Source organism: Hemiscyllium ocellatum, chromosome 8 (genome assembly GCF_020745735.1).
Source record: "Hemiscyllium ocellatum isolate sHemOce1 chromosome 8, sHemOce1.pat.X.cur, whole genome shotgun sequence".
Lineage (NCBI taxonomy): Eukaryota > Metazoa > Chordata > Chondrichthyes > Orectolobiformes > Hemiscylliidae > Hemiscyllium > Hemiscyllium ocellatum.
In genome coordinates this window covers 29,898,030-29,919,777 of record NC_083408.1, presented here as the reverse complement: position 1 = coordinate 29,919,777, position 21,748 = coordinate 29,898,030, and the positions used below count along the sequence as shown (strand labels likewise).

The following is a 21,748-nucleotide window of genomic DNA, read 5'->3' as shown; positions in this document are numbered from 1 at the left end:
TCTGAACTAAGCCCTCTTTTCTCTTCCTTATTCGTCCATATTGAATGTCACTGCTTTGACATACTGTGCAGTGAAATTGTATTTTGTTTCTGTAGGAAAATTTGTTTTACTGTTGTTTTATTTGACCTTGGACCTGGACAGTCAGAATTGGTAAAGGCACAGTCGTCTAAAAACGTTAAAAGATTAAATGAAATCTTTTTATGTGGGCAGATTATTGGTGTAGGCCATTGGTGTCTCCTAAATAGATCTTATCCTTTTCCCACCTTTCAGGGATGCCCAGACTGGTGTTGCAAACATTGTCCTCTCAAACTACCCTCCATTGCTCTTCAACTCCCAATGTTTGAAACATTACAGTATTATATTCCTATTTGCTTTGTTCATCTGGTTCAAGTTAACTGCACCTATCTCCATTTGTCTGCTCTACTGTTGGCATCTGCCTTACTCTCCCATTCTGAAACAAATTCTCTAAAGCTTCACTATCTTGAAGTATATCTCAAAAGCCTCCATAATTCCAATTGCTTTTGGAGGGGGCCGGGGTGAAAATGGGCAGATATTGTATATAAGCCTTCAGAACAAACAAGACTCTGTTAGAAAGTAATTTTTCAAATACACATTTTGCAATAAGGTTACGATAATGTTAAATGCTAATGTAAAATAGTATGACTACCATTAATATCACAACTTAAGTGAAGAAAATAAAATTGGAACAAGTTTCATCAGATCAAAAAGCTTTAAAGCACAAAGTCCAAATGTCAGTTACAAGTGTTGGTTTATCAATAACTAATTCTATCCACTGCAATATTGCCATGAATATTCAAAATCACTAGCCAGCCTAACAGGTTTCTACTGGTTGAATTGTACAACTGACTAACTTTAGAAGAAATACCCATTAATTTTATGGTTTATTAAGTTATCGAATTTGTCTTGGTTTGAAAGAAAGACTGGTTTGTTTTCAGCAGGGAAAGGTCCCTTTTTATGTGTTATTAATCAGTGCATTGGGTTTCACTGGGCAGTTCTAATCTCATCATAACTTTTGAACAGAAGTGGGAAAGTATTGTTACATTTTTATAAATGTCTTCAAGATGCTGTCTTCCAAGGCCCCTTTCAAGATTTAAAACTTCCTAACTGCTCTCCATCACTCCAAGTGCTGCCTGACTGAACTCAGCTGACCAATTAGCGCAGTGGGTTTACCCAGTGGTTCAACAGGAGAACAGGCCTTCAAATTTAATCACCTTGTCAAAATTATATTTAAAGTTTATGCTGTGTTATGGATGAATTGGATGTTAGTCATAGAATTAAGCATCACAGTAGGTACACTCCCTTGTCTTTTCTATATCACACCGCAAATTTCACCTTTTCAAATATTTATCCAACTCCTTTTTAATAAGAATTAGTGAATTTGGTTCCAACACACATTAAGGCAGTGTATTCCAGTGGGTTGATGCCTTGATTGGATTTGATAATAATGATAGCAGGTCTTAAATTGTAACATTTTTCAAGTGGGAACTGATACATCAGTGAACCTGGATAACGGAATGCACTTGGTGCAGTTAGAATATGGGTGACAGAATTTTGGATGAGACTATGTTTGTAAACGATGGGGGATGAGATAATGACAAGAAATATATTGGACTAACTGAGTTCAGTGCAACAAAGCGGCAGCAATATATTGACAGGGAACCCTGTTTCAAGGGTGGAAGTAACATGGTCTTAGAGATGATATACGTGATCAAAGTTTATTTGAAATCAGATGTGACACCATGTTTGTGAATAGTCTTGTTCTGCCTCTAACAGATGCTACACTGAGGGACAGAGTAAAATACGATTACAACATTTAAAAAGCATCTGGATGCAACATTTAAAAGATATCTGAATCGGTATATGAATAAGAAGGATTTAGAGGGGTATGGGCTAAGTGCTGGCAAATGGTACGAGATTAGGTTAGGATATCTGGTCAGCATGGACGAGTTGGACCAAAGGATCTGCATGTGAGCTGTACATCTCTGTGATTCTATGTGGCAGGAACCAAGGATAATAGCTATGGACTTCCTAATATTTAGTTGAAGGAGACTCTGTTCATCTGGTTCTGGATGCTGGACAAGCAGGCTGACAGTGTACAAGTAGTAAAGTGGTCAAAAGGGGTGGAGGTGGGAGGAGAGAGGGAGAGAGTTTTGGGGGTCATCAGTTATATATGGAATCTGGCATGTTTTTGAATGAGATCGCCAGGGGATTACTAAGTAAGGAAAAAGATGGAATCAATTAAAGATCATTGTAGACACCCTGGACAACAGTCTGGGAGCAGAAAGAAAAGCTGGTGCAGGTGATTCTCTGTCTACTATTAGATAGAAGAGCGGAACTGGGAAGAACAGTTACACCCAGCTAGATAGTGAGGCATTGGTGAAGGAGTAAGATAGTGTGGTTAACTCTTAAAAGGCTGCAGATAGATTGAAAAAGACAAGGGGGATAGTTTACCATAGTCACAGTCACATAGAGTGTCATCTTTGACATTCATAAGGATTGTTTGGATACTGTGGTCAAGCCAAAATTCTGACTGGTAGCGTTCACACTTGGAGTTCAGTAAAAGCTGGGCATAAATTTGCGAAAGGCTACAGGAGGTTGAGGATGGTTTATCAGGACATTATGTTCAATCGTTTTATATTTTGCAGAAAAGTATGATGACAGATTTGAAGCAGCTTCATATGGTTTGGTTTAAATAGGTTACTGGCAGATGCATCAATGAGCAATTAATAGAGTTTCTGGTTTTGTCTTTTTACTAGTACCTGCCTGAAGTAATGAAAGAATTTGGAGTCTGATTAAATGTTGCCAGGCTGTAGCATTAATACTCCTGCTCCAGCCATAACCTCCATATACCTACACAGATGGCGGCATTTATGAATTTGCACCAAGAAAGGGCACTCTCAGTGTATGTTAGCACAGAATTCTGAGATCTGCAGTCATTATGCCTAGATCTTCTGATTTTGAAGTGAAAATATTGCTACTAAATCAAATCTCTAAATCAAAGCTTGTTTCAGAAATAGATCAAAACTAATTGAATATTTAAGAAAGTTTTAGGATATGAAGTGCCTTACCAGACAGAAATTGCAAAATTGCAATCCAAAGTAGCTTTTAAGTGGATACCATAAACTGTAAATATTTTGAAAACTAATCAATAAGTTTATGAAGCAAAAGGCAGAAAAATTAGATAGACAGAACAGGAGTTAGCCCCTTGACCAAAATTCATTTGCCTTTCTGAGTGCCTTTTGTATTTTCCTGCTAGCTCTAAATGATTTCTGTATTCTGACTACTAAGGCTCGCTGCTCCTCTTCATTTAGGAATTTCTCACCATTTGTAAACACTCAAACTTGTCTTTCTTTTTTGGTTAAATGGATGACTAACACTGAATATCATTTTGCTCTGTCAGTTTGTCTGTATCCACTTACAATTTCTTATTTCCACCAATATTAACCTGACTTAACCAACTGAAAACATGCTGCATGACTGTCTATTCCGGTTGATAAATAATGTGGAAAATTGACTCCCAAGGCAATGGGCCTCAATCAAAAAAACTGCTTTTCATTCTTTATCACAATTTCGTACCTCCCAGCCAGTTTCTAGCCCACGTAAAAAATTATCTCCAATTCCATGTGTTCTATTTTCAACAAATAACCTCTTTCATGCAACCTTACTGAATTCCTGTTGTGTTGTTACCAACAGTGAAAAATAACAATACATTGATGTTGCTATGTGAGTCGTTGTTTTTTGACAGCTAGACCCTTGCATTCCCTTCTATACTTACTCTAGGATTTATTGTAATTAAACGGCAAACTGAATTATGAATCATTGGATAGTGTTGCTTTTAATGCAAAACTAATTCATTTCCAAATCATCTTTTTATAACATCATTATAAACTAATAAATGACTAAGTTTATTTAATTTCCTGATTATTTACACTATTGAGTGCATAATCTTTGCTGATATGCTGAACACAAATGTATATGAAGATGTCATCTATAAGCTATTCCATTGTAGGACAACTGCTATAGAGGCATACGGAACAGAAACAGACCCTTCGGTCCAACCAGTCCATGCCGAACATAATCCCAAACTAAACTCGTGCCACCTGCCTGCTCCTTGCCCATATCCCTTCAAACATTTCCTATTCATGTACTTATCCAAATGTCTTTTAAATTGTGGAATTGTACCCATATCCATCACTTCCTCAGGAAGTTTGTATCAACACACAAACCACTCTCTGTGTGAAAGATTTGCCCCTCATGTCTTTTTTAAATCTCTTTCTTCTAACTTTAAAAAGTTTCCCCGTAGTCTAGAAATCCCCATCCTAGGGAAAAGACAACTACCATTAACCCTATCTATACCCCTCATTATTTTATAATCTTCTATAAGGTCTCCTCTCAACCTCCTATACTCCAGTGGAAGAAGTCCCAGCCTTCCAAATCCAGTAACATCCTGCATTCCATATAATTCATGGCTGTTCTATATAAAATATACATGACATTGTCTCGTAATTCATTGTATTTTCTATATATAATATCAACTACATAACATGCTTTATAACGATAACAATAAATTTGAATCATATGTTAGAACTGGTGATTGAAAAAAACTGATTATTGTATGAACATGACTTGCCAAGCCTTCTTTGACAGCAGCTTTCAACACCTGACCTCTACCACCTAGAAAATAATCTGCCATCCTTATCTGGTCTGGCCTGTGTGTGAGTCCAAAGCACACAATGTGATTGATTGATTCTTAACTGCCTTTGAAAATGGCCTTGCAAGCCACTCAATTTAATTAAACTGTTACACAAAATTCATTAAGGAATAAAACCAGATGGATCACTCAGCATTAACATAGATACTGGAAATAACATTTGCAGTGCCATATCCAAACTTCCTTAGAACAAGCTGAGGGCTTGTGATAAAATTGGAAGAATTGTTCCACGTTGTAGTCAAGCAACAGCTTGACAAGTTATAAATCAGTGAGTATGACTATGTCCCAGATGGTACCATCATCATTCTTGTGTATGCCCTGCCCCACTAGCAGGATGATACACCAGGCTGGCAGCACTGGGGCATTCAGCCAGGATGGCTGATTATTTTCTAGGTGGTAGAGGTCAGGTGTTGAAAGCTGCTGTCAAAGAAGGCTTGGCAAGTCATGTCCATACAATAATCAGTTTTTTTCAATCACCAATTCTAACTTATGATTCAAATTTATTGTTATCGTTATAAAGCAAAATGGAACTAATGTAGTTGATATTATATGTAGAAAATACAATGAATTTATATAGAACAGCCATGAATTATATTGCCCTGTGTGTCCACACCTGACTCCAATTCCTATGAGGTTTCATAGTATCAGGTCAAGCACTGGACTTAATAATGATTAACACCTACTGCCCTAAACTAATGAATCAGTGTTCCTCCATGTTGAATATCCTTAAAAGAAGCTCTGAGGGCAAGAGGGTGGAATGTATTCTAGTTGAGGACTTCGACACCCATCATTTAGGATGGCTTGATTTGAATCACAAATCCCATCTGAAATCTGGGCATTCATGAAGTGCCATGAACTCTCAGCTGCAGCAGAATGTATCTAACCCAATCTTGGTTTTATGCAGAGTGCAGAAAAGCATTCCAAGAGCATCACATAAAAAATGAGGTTATGGTGAAATGAGTAGTGTAATGTCACTGATCTAGAAACCCAGAGATCCAGGCTGCTGCAAGGAGGTCATTAAAGGAGTCATTCTCATGTTGGCAGGGTGTGACTACAAAGTACTCGGGCCCCAGCTATTCGCTATATATGTCAATGATTTATATTTGAGCACTGTTGGGCTCTGTGACATAGTGGTAGTGTCCCAACCTCACGGCAAGAATACAGGTACAAATCTCACCTGTTGTGTAGTGTGTGTGTTATATATCACAACATATCTGAACAGGTTAGTTAGAAATATCTACAAAAATATCTAGAAATTGCAACTAAGATTTCTTGTGGCACAGTGGTGGTCTCTCTACCTTGGAATCAGGGTTCAAGTCCAACCTGGTCCCAGAGGTACGTTGTAACATTCAGGAGGTGGGTTGGGGGGTGGTGCACGGTAGTAATGTCAAGGGATTAGTAATTTTGAACCCCAGGCTATTGTTCTGGAAGTCACTGGTTTGAATCTCACCATGGCAGATGGTGAAATGAGGGCTGTTGAGGCATAGTGTGAGTGGAATTACATCATGCTTAACTCGCACCTGCTCAAGATTAGGTAAACCAGGCCAGCATCTCCAGGGGTCAAAGAATGAGAGGTGATCTCATTGAAACCTACAAAATACCTAAAGGGATAGAAAGGAGAGATGCAGGTAAGATGATTTCCTTGGGTGGGGTGTTTAGAACCAAACTGGAGGTAATAGCAGTTTGGACAATGGTCTGACCCTGAAAGCAAAGGGGACACAATTTAAAAAGAAGGCATGCAAATGTTTGAGTATGTATGAAGGTAGCAATTGGTCGATTTCTGATTACCAGTGGTTTACAGGGTTATTGGAATGGGATGGCTATAAGGCATTGAAGTGGTTGATTAGCTATAGTCAGCTATTGAAGGGTGGTGCAGAGTCAATGGGCTGAATGGATCACTCCTATTCCCATGTTCTCCTAAATTACCTGAATTCGTGCTGGGTCTGGTTCCACAGATGCTGCTAACCCTCCTGTACTCCATTCGTGCAGCCTTATTTATGTGTAACCCAGGTAGCTATATATTGACAGGCTATTTGATAGTGAAGGCATCATACAGGTTTGCTTTCCTGCTGGAGTCACTCGATAGAGATGAGCAGTATAATGATTCCTACCTCCCCAACTTTATTCTGCCTGCCCACACCACCCTCCCCCAACTGGTTATGCTGATTTCAACCGTAAGGGGAGGCTTTGGCATTGTGATAATTTTATTGGATAGTAATCAGACTAATGAGGACATGGCTTTAAATCTCACCGTGGATGATGGTGATATTTTGAATTCAATAAAGATCGGGATTGAAAGACTTGTCTAATGGTGATCATGTAATTATTGGTGATTATTCTAAAAATCCATCTGGTTCACTAATAGCTTTTATGGAAGAAAATCTGCTATTCCTTCCTGGTGTAGCTTACATGTTACTCCAAACCCACAGCAATGTGGTTGAATCTTAACTGTCTTATGGCCAATTGATGATGGACAGTAAATGCTGTCCTAGCCAGCACATCAGAATCCCATGAATGAATGAAAAATATAACCAGCACAGACCAAGGATGTATTTAGGATTTGCTTTATGTGTTTTAGCAGAATGGATTATCATCAAACACCAAACTAATTCCAAATAACTTTTTCACCTTTTGGTAACAAGTTTAAGTCTTGGGAATAGATTATATGATCACAGTTTATATCAGGATTGAAATATAACCCATGACAAAATTTGGAGGTAATAGCAGTTTGGACAATGGTCTGACCCTGAAAGCAAAGGGTGAACCTTGCATTCGGTTCGAATGATGATTTACCTGATGATAAGTATATACAAGTAGAGGAGAGAGAGTCTTCCAGACCCATCATAAGCAAGCAGAGTCCTGCATGTATTGATCCACTAGCATATTATAAATCTATCACTGTTACTCAGTGGAAACAGTGTTCACCTATATTTCTCAGTTGGAATGAAACTGACCCTTTGTTGCTGCAGAGCATTCCCATTATCACCCTCCATTCATATGGGTTGTAGGAGACTTTCTTCAACTCAGAATTTGGTCTTTTTTTTGTATGTGCCAGCCATCCATTTAGTCAGAGTTGTATAGCACGGAAACAGACACAACCAGGTCCAACTTGTCCTTGCTAACCAGGTATCCTCAACTGATCCTGTCCCATTTGCCAGCATTTCTGTCTAAACCCTTCCTCTTGTACCCATCAAGATGCCTTTTAAATGTTGTAATGTTCTTTATCCCATTTCCCTCAAACTGTCTCTCCCTCTAGTCTTTTATCTCGCTCCACCTGATCCAATGTCCCCCACTTGGCACCCACCCTCCTGCCTCTGGGAAGATTTCCTTCCTCACTGACTCAATTGACACTCACCTTGTGATTCTGAACATTTCGATTCAATCCCACCTGCTCCCAATTTTCTCTGCTCCCAGGAGAACGATCCTGGCTTCTCCCAGTCTCTCCTTGTGAACTGAAGACTAGAATCACAGAGAGGTAGGGCGCCCTGTGAAAAGGGTGTCTTCACTCAAACACTTGTCACTTTCCTGAAACTTGTTCCCCTCCCATCTCGAAGGAGGTACATTTGCAACAGGGCAATCCAAATCCCTTTCTCTTTGTTTTCCCCTTTTCAAATATTTGTCCACATCCCTTTTGGATTCTGTTTCTATCACTGTTTCTAGTAATGAATTGCATATCTCAATAATCCCCCAGTGCAAAGAGAGATTGCTGACATTCAATTATATTCTTTGGTAATGATACTGCAATAGCTAGAAGACAAATGTATCATGGTAGGACACACCTAGATCTCACTGGCACAGTGAATGAATGTTTGAATGCTGTTTGCACAAAATATGGTACAAATTTTCAATTGCAAAATTGTGGTGATGCATGCATCTGGGTCCAGTTTGCACTGTGTCGGGCTGGGGGTGCCTGCTGTAATTTGAACTCGTAAGTTTAGGAATTTCTGGAACAGCGTGCACTGTCTGGGAGGTTGGAGTAAATTTTGTGTTGACCAGTGTAAGCTAAACTCACCATCACAGCAGGAGGGGAGAGAATATGAACCATGTCCAAGCAATTTCAGAAATAAAAATATCTCTGTTTTACAGGAAACTGGGCCCACAATTGTGGGCGACGAACACTCGGATGAAGAACTTATGAGATACCTCGGAGCTGAGAAAACGACTATGTTAGGAAGTAACTTGTGAGTAAGGGTGTGTTAGAACACTTCATTTACTTGCATACCCTGCTCTGGCGTTTTAATATATTTTACCCCCAAATTTTGTCTCTTAGCTTGCGAACTGGCTGTACAGGGACAATTTTAGAGAGTTGTTGGTGATTTTTTTCCCCCCCTTACTCAAGGAGAGGGGAGGTAACTGTAAGACCTCTGCTTGTACCTCACCAGAGTTTTGCACTGAGGTAGTATCATGCCCCTGCCATTCCATGGCACAGCTCCTCCACCATTTTTTTTATTTGTTTGTGGGATGTGGTCATCACTGACCAACTCTAAGTACCCAGAGAGCGGTCTCACAGTCAACCACATTGCTGTGGGTCTGGAGTCACATGACTAGGTAAGCATGGCAGCCGTCTTCCCTAAAGGACATTAGTGAACCAGATGAGCTTTTCCTGACCATCAAGAACATATTCATGGTCATCATTAAGACTCTGAATTCCAGATTTTTATTGAATTGGAATTCCACTATCTGCCATGGCAGGATTTGAACCTGGGTCCCCAGAACATTAGTGGGCCTCTTAATTAACAGTCCAAGTGATATCATTAGACTATCACTTCACCAACTACCTTGCTCTATTACACTGTCCTTTTACACCAGAACTATCAGTGACAATATAATGGTTTGGAGTGAGTCATGAAATTAAGTACAGCAAGACCGATTGTAAAGCCTTTTAACCACTTACCAACTGTTTTCTGGGAATGTGACTCACCAATAAATGATAGTTTTACCCTGTGAAAAATAACTAAATCTCAACTGAAGCCCTAATGCTGGAATCTCTTAATACATGCATCCCAACTGGGAGACACTGGATATCTAGGATCTCCCAATACTAGAAAGGTCAAGTACACAGAGCTTATAGGGAAAGTAAGGACTGCAGATGCTGGAAGTCAGAGTCAATAGCTGAAGCTGAAAGAGCACAGCAGGTCAGACAGCATTGGAGTAGTGGGTAAGTCAAGTCAACTTTTGGGATGAAACCCTTGGTCAGGACTGAGGAGGGGGAAGGAATCCAGAAATATATAGAGGGAAGAGATAGGGCTGGTGAGGAGGGGTAAGGGTAGGTTTGGATGGTGATAGGTGGATGCAGGTAGGGAATTGTGATTGGTCAGTGGGAAGGGTAGAGTGGAAAGGTGAGTAGGAAGATTGGATAGGTTCGAACAGGCCACGGAGGCGAGGAGGACTGGTGGAGCTAGAATGGGATAAAGCTGGAGGAGGGGGGACTTTGAAGCTGGTGAAGTCAATGTTGAGGCCATTGAGCTGGAAGCTTCCCAGGCGAAATATAAAGTGATGTTCCACCAGTTTCTATTTGGCTTCACTCCAACAGTGGAGGAGGTCAAGGATGGACATGTTACCGGGGACTAAGGGGGGGGGAGTTAGAGAAGGTTATGTGGTAGGATGAGAATATGGGGAGAGGAGTTTGGGTGTTTGTAGCTTGGAGGGAATTGGGGACACAAAGGTATTTGTAGTAGTGAGGTACATGCCAAACAAGAGAGAGGATTTTAAGTGGTTTGGTGTAATGCAGAATTAACCACTGACTTCTAATGGTTGGGGGTTCAGTACTGCCAGCAATCCTCTACTTTTTTGGGACTTGAACATATGCCTCCCAGTGCAGGAGTAGAGACACTACTGCTGCAACACAAGAATACTCTTCAACAATAAGAAGCGAATTGTGGAATGTTTGAAGTAGTTATTTTGGGTAGATATTGTAAACGATGGTGAAGTATGAAGACATTTAGATAGATACTGTATTATTTTGGTGTTATTAAGAGGAAAACATTTTCATAACATATACCAAACTGGACAGATTGAGGGAGGGCTGATGAAGAAAGAGTATATTCTAACTAGTTAGTTTCATTTCAAGTTCAAAACATTAGTAGTTAATTGTGGATTAACTACTGAATATCAGTATACCATCCTGAAAATCACAGTATACTATAAAAAATCGATTTTTGCCTCATGACAGGAGTTAGTTGTTTTCGACAGGTAAACAATATGAGTGTTTGCAAAGTTTGCTATGATTGTGCAATTTGCATTTCAACAGAGACTTGAATTGGAAGCTCATCCTGGATGTATTATGATTAACTATAAACAGCTCCTTTTGCATCCTAAATGGAGGAAAGCATACCATTACCGCTCAGTTCTTCCTGAGCTTTGTGACAGAATGTGACTGAATCCACTACAGCTGATCAAACGATGATAGCAGCTACCAGCGTGAACTCTGCATTGGACCAAAATATAGAACCACTTTAATTATGCACAATGATTCATCAACTTAGCCAGTGAAGAATAGAGTTGCAGTTTTTCTCTGTTTCTGGCTATGGATGTTAACTTCCATAGTTTATGTTTTAAAAAAACTTTTTTTCTCAGCTGATGCCCAGTGCAGTACCAGGGAACATTGCACTGTCAGGGTGTCATCTTTCAGGTGACATGAAGCCAAGGCTCCATCTGTCCGGTCCAACATATGTAAAAGATCTCATAGCACATTTTCAGGAATTATCCCTGGTATTCTGTCTAATATTTCGCCCTCAGTCAACATCACAAAAAGATGATCTGGTCCTTATCACGTTGATGTTCGTAGGAGATGGCTGTGTGCACGCTGCTATGCTTCCTACAATAAAAACATCGTTCTACACTTCAAAGTATTTCGTTGGCTGTAAAAACAGGTCCAGTGAAAAACATGTTCAAGTCTTTTACTTATCGCTAAAACTTTTATTCCCAAGAAAACTTTCATCTCAAACTTGAAGCCTTTCAGTAAACTATCAGCTGTTGGAAGTGTGTTTCACCTGTCCATGAGGGAATGCTACAGAAAATCCATAACTCAGAAATCCGTTCAGTAACAAGTAATGAGGTTGATGTGAATGATTGGAAACATAATTCTGATGGTTTGTCGGAGGGGGAAAGAGGCTGAACTCCAGCCTTTACAACGCTGCCAATGGATCGAAAGGTCATGGGGATGGCGTGGAACTACATTTTCAAGCCGAAAAATGTGTTGCTGGTTAAAGCACAGCAGGTCAGGCAGCATCCAAGGAATAGGAAATTCGACGTTTCGGGCATAAGCCCTTCATCAGGAATGAGGAGAGTGTGCCAAGCAGGCTAAGATAAAAGGTAGGGAGGAGGGACTTGGGGGAGGGGCGATGGAGATGTGATAGGTGGAAGGAGGTCAAGGTGGGGGCGGAGAGGTCAGGAAGAAGATTGCAGGTTAGGAGGGCGGTGCTGAGTTGAGGGAACCGACTGAGACAAGGTGGGGGGAGGGGAAATGAGGAAACTGGAGAAATCTGAGTTCATCCCTTGTGGTTGGAGGGTTCCCAGGCGGAAGATGAGGCGCTCCTCCTCCAGCCATCGTGTTGTTATGTTCTGCCGGTGGAGGAGTCCAAGGACCTGCATGTCCTCGGTGGAGTGGGCGGGAGAGTTAAAGTGTTGAGCCACGGGCTGGTTGGGTTGGTTGGTTCGGGCGTCCCTGAGGTGTTCTCTGAAGCGTTCCGCAAGTAAGCGGCCCGTCTCCCCAATATAGAGGAGGCCACATCGGGTGCAGCAGATGCAATAGATGATGTGTGTGGAGGTACAGGTGAACTTGGGGCCTTGGAGGGAAGTGAGGGGGGAGGTGTGGGCGCAAGTTTTACATTTCCTGCGGTTGCAGGGGAAGGTGCCGGGAGTGGAGGTTGGGTTGGTGGGGGGTGTGGACCTGACGAGGGAGTCACGAAGGGAGTGGTCTTTGCGGAACGCTGATAGGGGAGGGGAGGGAAATATATCCCTGGTGGTGGGGTCCGTTTGGAGGTGGCGGAAATGACGACGGATGATACGTTGTATACGGAGGTTGGTGGGGTGGTAGGTGAGAACCAGTGGGGTTCTCACCTACCACCCTTGGTGGCGGTTGGAGGAGCGGGGCTCAAGGGCGGAGGAGCGGGAAGTGGAGGAGATGCGGTGGAGGGCATCATCGATCACGTTTGGGGGGAATCTGCGGTCCTTGAAGAAGGAAGCCATCTGGGCTGTGCGGTGTTGGAACTGGTCCTCCTGGGAGCAGATGCGGCGGAGACGAAGGAATTGGGAATATGGGATGGAGTTTTTACAGGGGGCAGGGTGGGAGGAGGTGTAGTCCAGATAGCTGTGGGAGTCAGTCGGTTTATAGTAGATGTCTGTGTTGAGTCGGTCGCCTGAGATAGAAATGGAAAGGTCTAGGAAGGGGAGGGAGGAGTCTGAGACAGTCCAGGTGAATTTGAGGTCGGGATGGAAGGTGTTAGTAAAGTTGATGAACTGTTCAACCTCCTCGTGGGAGCACGAGGCAGCGCCAATACAGTCATCAATGAAGCGGACGAAAAGGTGGGGGGTGGTGCCAGTGTAGTTGCGGAAGATGGACTGTTCCACATATCCTACGAAGACACAGGCATAGCTGGGGCCCATGCGGGTGCCCATGGCAACTCCTTTAGTTTGGAGGAAGTGGGAGGATTGAAAAGAGAAGTTATTCAGGGTGAGGACCAGTTCAGTCAGTCGAAGGAGGGTGTCAGTGGAAGGGTACTGGTCGGTGTGGCGGGAAAGGAAGAAGCGGAGGGCTTTGAGTCCTTCGTGATGGGGGATGGAGGTGTACAGGGACTGGATGTCCATCATGAAAATAAGGCGTTGGGGACCGGGGAAGCGAAAATTCTGGAGGAGGTGGAGGGCGTGGGTGGTGTCCCGAACGTAGGTGGGGAGTTCTTGGACTAAAGGGGACAGAACCGACAGAAGCGGAGATGAGTTCGGTGGGGCAGGAGCAGGCTGAGACAATGGGTCGGCCGGGGCATTCAGGTTTGTGGATTTTGGGCAGGAGGTAGAAATGGGCAATGCGGGGTTGTGGGACTATGAGGTTAGAGGCGGTGGATGGGAGATCCCCTGAGGTGATGAGGTTATGGATGGTCTGGAAGATGATGGTTTGGTGGTGGGAGGTGGGGTCGTGGTTGAGGGGGCGATAAGAGGAGGCGTCCGCGAGCTGGCGTTTGGCCTCAGCGGTATAAAGGTCGGTGCGCCAAACTACTACCGCGCCTCTCTTGTCTGCCGGTTTGATGGTGAGGTTGAGATTGGAGCGGAGGGAGTGGAGGGCTGCACGTTCTGAGGGTGAGAGGTTGGAGTGGGTGAGAGGGGTGGACAGGTTGAGTCGGTTAATGTCGCGGAGGCAGTTGGCTATAAATAGATCGAGGGCGGGTAAGAGGCCAGCACGGGGTGTCCAGATGGATGGGGTGCGTTGGAGGCGGGAGAAGGGGTCGTCAGAGGGTGGGCGGGAGTCTTGGTTGTGAAAGTAGGCACGGAGGCGAAGGCGGCGGAAGAATTGTTCAATATCTCGCCGCGTGTTGAACTCATTAATCCGAGGGCGTAGGGGAATGAAGGTGAGGCCTCTGCTGAGGACTGATCTTTCATCCTCAGAGAGGGGGAGGTCTGGAGGGATGGTGAAGATCCGGCAAGGCTGGGAGCTAGGACCTGGTGTGGGACTGGAGCTGGGGGTGGGGGTGAGGTTAGGGGCGGGGACAAAGATCGATGTAGGGCAGGGTTAGACGCGGTGACCCACGCTTGACCCCGCCCCCACACCGAGCCCACGCTTGACCCCGCCCCTACATCGAGCATCGTCACCACGTCTAACCCCACCCCTACATCGATCTCTGTCCCCGCCCCCACCCCCAGCTCCAGTCCCACACCAGGTCCTAGCTCCCAGCCTTGCCGGATCTTCATCAGACCTCCCACTCTCTGAGGATGAAAGATCAGTCCTCAGCAGAGGCCTCACCTTCATTCCCCTACGCCCTCGGATTAATGAGTTCAACACGCGGCGAGATATTGAACAATTCTTCCGCCGCCTTCGCCTCCGTGCCTACTTTCACAACCAAGACTCCCGCCCACCCTCTGACGACCCCTTCTCCCGCCTCCAACGCACCCCATCCACCTGGACACCCCGTGCTGGCCTCTTACCCGCCCTTGATCTATTTATAGCCAACTGCCGCCGCGACATTAACCGACTCAACCTGTCCACTCCAAACTCTCACCCTCAGAACGTGCAGCCCTCCACTCCCTCCGCTCCAATCCCAACCTCACCATCAAACCGGCAGACAAGGGAGGCGCGGTAGTAGTTTGGCGCACCGACCTTTATACCGCTGAGGCCAAACGCCAGCTCGCGGACACCTCCTCTTATCGCCCCCTCGACCTCGACACCACCACCAAACCATCATCTCCCAGACCATCCATAACCTCATCACCTCAGGGGATCTCCCATCCACCGCCTCTAACCTCATAGTCCCACAACCCCGCACCGCCCGTTTCTACCTCTTGCCCAAAATCCACAAACCTGCCTGCCCCGGCCGACCCATTGTCTCAGCCTGCTCCTGCCCCACCGAACTCATCTCCCAATACCTTGACACGGTTCTGTCCCCTTTAGTCCAAGAACTCCCCACCTACGTTCGGGACACCACCCACGCCCTCCACCTCCTCCAGAATTTTCGCTTCCCTGGTCCCCAACGCCTTATTTTCACGATGGACATCCAATCCCTGTACACCTCCATCCCCCATCACGAAGGACTCAAAGCCCTCCGCTTCTTCCTTTCCCGCCGCACCAACCAGTACCCTTCCACTGACACCCTCCTTCGACTGACTGAACTGGTCCTCACCCTGAATAACTTCTCTTTTCAATCCTCCCACTTCCTCCAAACTAAAGGAGTTGCCATGGGCACCCGCATAGGCCCCAGCTATGCCTGTCTCTTCGTAGGATATGTGGAACAGTCCATCTTCCGCAACTACACTGGCACCACCCCCCACCTTTTCGTCCGCTACATCGATGACTGTATCGGCGCTGCCTCGTGCTCCCACGAGGAAGTTGAACAGTTCATCAACTTTACTAACACCTTCCATCCTGACCTCAAATTCACCTGGAATGTCTCAGACTCCTCCCTCCCCTTCCTAGACCTTTCCATTTCTGTCTCAGGCGACCGACTCAACACAGACATCTACTATAAACCGACTGACTCCCACAGCTACCTGGACTACACCTCCCCCCACCCTGCCCCCTGTAAAAACTCCATCCCATATTCCCAATTCCTTCGTCTCCGCCGCATCTGCTCCCAGGAGGACCAGTTCCAACACCGCACAGCCCAGATGGCTTCCTTCTTCAAGGACCGCAGATTCCCCCCAAACGTGATCGACGATGCCCTCCACTGCATCTCCTCCACTTCCTGCTCCTCCAACCGCCACCCAGACAGAACCCCACTGGTTCTCACCTACCACCCCACCAACCTCCGTATACAACATATCATCCGCCGTCATTTCCGCCACCTCCAAACGGACCCCACCACCAGGGATATATTTCCCTCCCCTCCCCTCCCCTATCAGCGTTCCGCAAAGACCACTCCCTTCGTGACTCCCTCGTCAGGTCAACACCCCCCACCAACCCAACCTCCACTCCCGGCACCTTCCCCTGCAACCGCAGGAAATGTAAAACTTGCGCCCACACCTCCTCCCTTACTTCCCTCCAAGGCCCCAAGGGATCCTTCCATATCCGCCAGAAGTTCACCTGTACCTCCACACACATCATCAGTTGCATCCGCTGCACCCGATGTGCCCTCCTCTATAGTGGGGAGACGGGCCGCTTACTTGCGGAACGCTTCAGAGAACACCTCGGGGACGCCCGGACCAACCAACCCAACCAGCCCGTGGCTCAACACTTTAACTCTCCCTCCCACTCCACCGAGGACATGCAGGTCCTTGGACTCCTCCACCAGCAGAACATAACAACACGACGGCTGGAGGAGGAGCGCCTCATCTTCCGCCTGGGAACCCTCCAACCACAAGGGATGAACTCAGATTTCTCCAGTTTCCTCATTTCCCCTCCCCCCACCTTGTCTCAGTCGGTTCCCTCAACTCAGCACCGCCCTCCTAACCTGCAATCTTCTTCCTGTCCTCTCCACCCCCACCCCACTCCGGCCTATCACCCTTGCGTTGACCTCCTTCCACCTATCACATCTCCATCGCCCCTCCCCCAAGTCCCTCCTCCCTACCTTTTATCTTAGCCTGCTTGGCACACTCTCCTCATTCCTGATGAAGGGCTTATGCCCGAAACGTCGAATTTCCTGTTCCTTGGATGCTGCCTGACCTGCTGTGCTTTAACCAGCAACACATTTTCAGCTGTGATCTCCAGCATCTGCAGACCTCATTTTTAACCCGTACATTTTCAAGCCGCCAACAGTCCGAGCGCGAGCGGAGACGTGATGAGGTGATTGACGGCACGGCGGGCAGGAACGTGGCGAATTGGGGATTTAAATCCCAACTGCTGGAGCACGAGGAGGCGGAGACAGCGAGCTGAAATATGAGTGACGTCAGGGGACAGGTTCGGTTATGGAATATATTCCCCCAGACTGATGTTGGAGGCAGATTCACTTCTCGCTTTCAAAAGGATATTCCAAAATATAAAGAAATGATTTGCAGAGCTATGAGGAAAAGGCAGGGGGCTAGCATTAATAATTTGCTCCATTTGTGAGAAAGCAAAGACATGGGGGACCGAATGGCTCTGACTGTTCCATGACACTAACACTAATTAGTACAACTAAAATTAAATTAAATCAAATCTCACTGATAATGATTCTGAAACTGCCCCATAATCCTAAAAATCCTGGTTCACTCATCTATTCATGAAGGAATCTGCTTTCCTGACCAGGCCTTGCCTTCATATGATGCCAGCTCCAAATCAAGGTGGTTGACTCTGTAAACAAGCTATCCAGATTGGATCAAACCACAGGGTGCCCACATCTCAAGAATGAAGAAGATTCAAACTGGATGCAGTTACTATAGAACTTGAGTTTTTCCTCTCTGAATGAATTGGAGTTGGGGTTGACTTTTGAAGGGCTGAATGGCCTTTGCTTTAAATCCTGTTTTCCTCTATATTCCACCTTCTTCATGTTTTGTCTGGTTTTGATGCTTTGTGTAAGTGGGCCAGTGGGCTGAAGAATGGCAGATGGGAGTTTCATTTTGATAAATGCATAATGTTACATTTTGGTATGGTAAACTAGGACAGGACTTACACAGCCAATGGTAGAGCAATGGGGAGTGTTACAGAATAACAAGATGGCGCGGGCACGGGGGTGGTCCTTTCGGCCTACGCCGACGACGTGCTCCTCACTTTCACCGACCCGGCTGACCTGGGGAGGATGCGCGAGTGCCAGGCCGTGTACTCGGCGGCGTCTTCCGCCAGGATCAACTGGGCCAAATGTTCCGGGCTACTGGTGGGTCCGTGGCGGGTGGACTCCCTGCCGGAGGAGTTTCGGGAGTTCAGCTGGAGTACCACCCATCTCCTCTACCTGGGGGTCGACCTCAGCCCGACCGAGGAATCCTGGCCGGCCAACTGGCAGGAGCTGGAGGCCAAAGTCTCGGCTCGCCTAGGCCGCTGGACAGGACTGCTCCGAGTGCTATCTTGCAGGAGCCGAGTGCTGGTCATAAACCAGCTGGTGGCTGCCATGCTGTGGTACCGGCTGGTCACTTTGGTCCCTCCTCCTGGCTTTGTCGCTGACATCCAGAGAACGTTGGTCGACTTCTTCTGGGACAAAAAGATGCACTGGGTCGCTGCGCAGGTTCTGAGTCTCCCCATTGAGGAGGGCGGTCAGTCGCTGGTGTGCGTCCGCACCCAGGTCGCGACCTTCCGCCTTCAGACCTTGCAGCGATACCTTTACGTCGAGCCTCCTCCTAGGTGGTGCGCCCTGGCGACGTATTTTTTCCGCCAGGTGCGTAACCTCAACTGCGACACGCAGCTCCTGTTCGTCGACCGTGACGGTTTGGAGGTCACCCTCAAGGTGCTGCCTGTCTTTTACCAGGACCTGATCACTGTCTGGAACATGGTCGAATCGCGTCACGCCTACCCTCCGGCAGGAGTAGCGGCTGTCGTCAGGGAGCCGTTGCTCAGGAATCCGCACCTCCGTGCTCGCGGGTTCGAGTGGCTGTCGGAGGGGAGGGCCGTGGCGGCGAGGGTGACCAGGGTCGGGGACGTGCTGGGTGCCGGGGGCCTGGGCTGGACGTTGGTGCAAGACATAGTGAGCAGGGCAGCGGTAGACGTCCGGTACGTGGCCACCGGCATCCGACGCCTTAAAACGGCAGTGCTCGGACCCGACGTAGTGCACCAGTTGGAGGACGCTCAGGTGTGCGGTGGGATCCCGTCCGCGCTCACCCCTGCCCGGACGGAATTTCACATTGGCCCCAAGGTCCCATACTTCCCGCGGGAGCCTGTGCCCAACAACCTGAGCCGCCTCCGAAATTTTAATTTTGTCCCGTTCAAGGACGTTAAAAGGCGCGCCCTGTATCGACTGCTGCTGCACACCGTCCACCTCTTCTCCCTCATCCACCGCCCGGACACGCCCTGGCGTGCCCATTTGCCACCGGGCGGTGGGGATCCCCAGTGGAGGCCCCTCTACGCTGGAGTCCTCCCCCTTTCTCTCGGGGATCTGGGGTGGAGGGTGCTGCACGCAGCAGTCCCCTGCAACCGCAGATTGCGGTGGTTCACGGACTCCCAGCCCAACTGCTTGTTCTGTGGAGTCTGTGGACCATGTGTATATTGGGTGTGGGCGTTTGCACTCCCTTTTTGATTTTCTTAAAAACCTCCTCCTCTGCTTTTGGTTGCACTTCAGTCCCACGCTCCTGATCTTCGGGCACCCGGGGCGGAGGAGGGAGGGCAGGTCTGAAGACCTCCTCGTGGGTCTGCTCCTGGGCCTGGCCAAACTGGCCATAAACAGGTCCAGGCAGCGGGCCGTGGAGGGGGTCGTTAGAGCCGACTGCCTGCCCCTCTTCCGCGGTTACGTTAGGGCCCGGGTGTCCTTGGAGAAGGAGCACGCGGTGTCCACCAACACCCTGGAGTTATTCAGTGAGAGGTGGGCGCCGCAGGGAGCGGAGTGCATCATTTCCCCCTCCAACTCTATTTTGATTTAGTCCCTGCCCTCCCCTTCACTGTTTGTTCACACAGCATTGCCCTTTGATGTGAAGGGCACTGCTTATCACAGGCCACTCGGGTGTTTTCCTACTTTTCCTGGTGGTGGAAATTGAATAAAGATTTGTACACCTTGTCTCTCACTGTGTCTCACACCTGCGCACACACACCATGGGTGCTGGGGTTAAAAAATAATAAGCACTACCGCAGTTAGGCGGTAGTGTGGGGGTTAATATATATAAAAAAAAATTTAAAAAAATAAACAGGGGTCTAAGGACACTGCTTGTCACTGGCCACTCGGGTGTTTTCCCAGTCAGGAGTTGGACCAGTGGCAGTGTTGTGCCTAAAACAAAAAAAAATAGAATAACAAGATCTAGGGATACAGATTAATGGCTCATTGAAAATGGAATCACAGGTAGACAGGGTGTTGAAGAAGGTTTCCAGAATGCTTGCTTTCATCAGTCAGAGCACTGAATATAGGAGTTGGGGCAAGTTGTCACAGCTGTACAACACATTGATGAGGCCATGTTTGGACTACTGCATGCAGTTCTGGTCACCCTACTATAGGAAAGATATTATTAAACCAGTAAGAGTGCAGAAACTATTTACTAGGGTGCTATCTGGACTGGAAGGTTTGAGGTTGAGGAGAGGTTGGATAGTCTGGGACATTTTCCCCTGGCGTAGGGGTCTGAGGGGTCACCTTACAGAGGTTTATAAAATCATGACAGGCTTAGATAAAGTAGATAGCCAACAGCCTTTCCCCACAGTATAAGAGTCTAAAACTAGAGGACATAGGTTTAAGATGAGAGGGGAGAGATACATAAAAGTCCAGGTCGGGAATTTCTTTCACCTCGAAGAGCATCTGGAATGGACTTCCAAAGGTGGGTGGTGGAAGCCAGTACAATTTTGTCATTTAAGAAACATTTACACAGGTACGTGGATGATAGAGGGATATGGAACAAAGGCAGCAAATTGAACTAGTTTAAATTGTGAAAACTGGGCAAGTTGGACTGAAAGACCTGTTTCCATGCTCTAGACCTCTATGACAGTAGTGAGGTCTAAGGAGCTCCAACACCTAAAGACAAATCCATTGCAGCCAATTTACCCATACTTTCAGATTTCAGCATATCCAGCAGAAATTTGTGCTGCCAAGGGTACAGTTTACCACAAGAAAAGAGTATCAACTCAGGCATGCAGAGCTACCAGTGGAGGATAGATGAGCTTCTGAGAATCTCTCTCGAATTCCAGAACAGGCCGATCTGAAGTGAAAGTAAAACAGATAATGCTGGAAATAGTCAGTGGAGTAGACAGTGTCTGTGTGGAGAGTTAACATTTCACCTCAATGACCTATCACTCACTGTGTCACAACAGGGATTAAATATCACAGCCCAAAAAGATATTCTCTGATAGCACTGGAATGTTGTTTTATTGTTCAAAAGGCACACTCCAGCAATTTTTAATCAACTTTTTTTTAGGGATGTCATAACACATTTCTGGAACATGTGACTTGAACCCAGAACTTTGTGGTCCAGGGATATGGCACTACCACTGCTACAAGATTCCTACATGCCATACCATATCCTTATCATTTATGTGATTGCCATCTAGGGCTGATACCAGTATATTCTGGATGCTCGAGAGAATTGAACAGACCTAAAAAAGACCAGCCTTGACAAGCCTGAGTCCCACTCAGAGTCTGTCAGCAAACAATTGGCAATGAGACAGTATAACATGAAACTATCTTCAATTGTACTTTATCAAATTGGAATTGTACTTTTCACACTTCTTAAAATAACACACATATCAACCATGATTCAATGCATTCTCTGCACCCTCCCCACAAAATATTGTAACTAAAGCACGTACCTAAGTGGCACCATACACCGTATGTAAAG

General features: G+C 46.2%; 1 protein-coding gene across 2 annotated transcripts in view; it reads left to right on the top strand.

Moving 5' to 3' along the window:
• Positions 1-21,748, top strand: part of gchfr (GTP cyclohydrolase I feedback regulator) — a 66,835-nt gene that overhangs the window by 42,847 nt on the left and 2,240 nt on the right. For both annotated transcript variants that reach the window (XM_060828757.1, XM_060828758.1), the window contains one exon: positions 8,819-8,913. In XM_060828757.1, the coding sequence (XP_060684740.1) occupies positions 8,819-8,913 (95 nt within the window). The remainder of the gene's footprint in view (positions 1-8,818; positions 8,914-21,748) is intronic.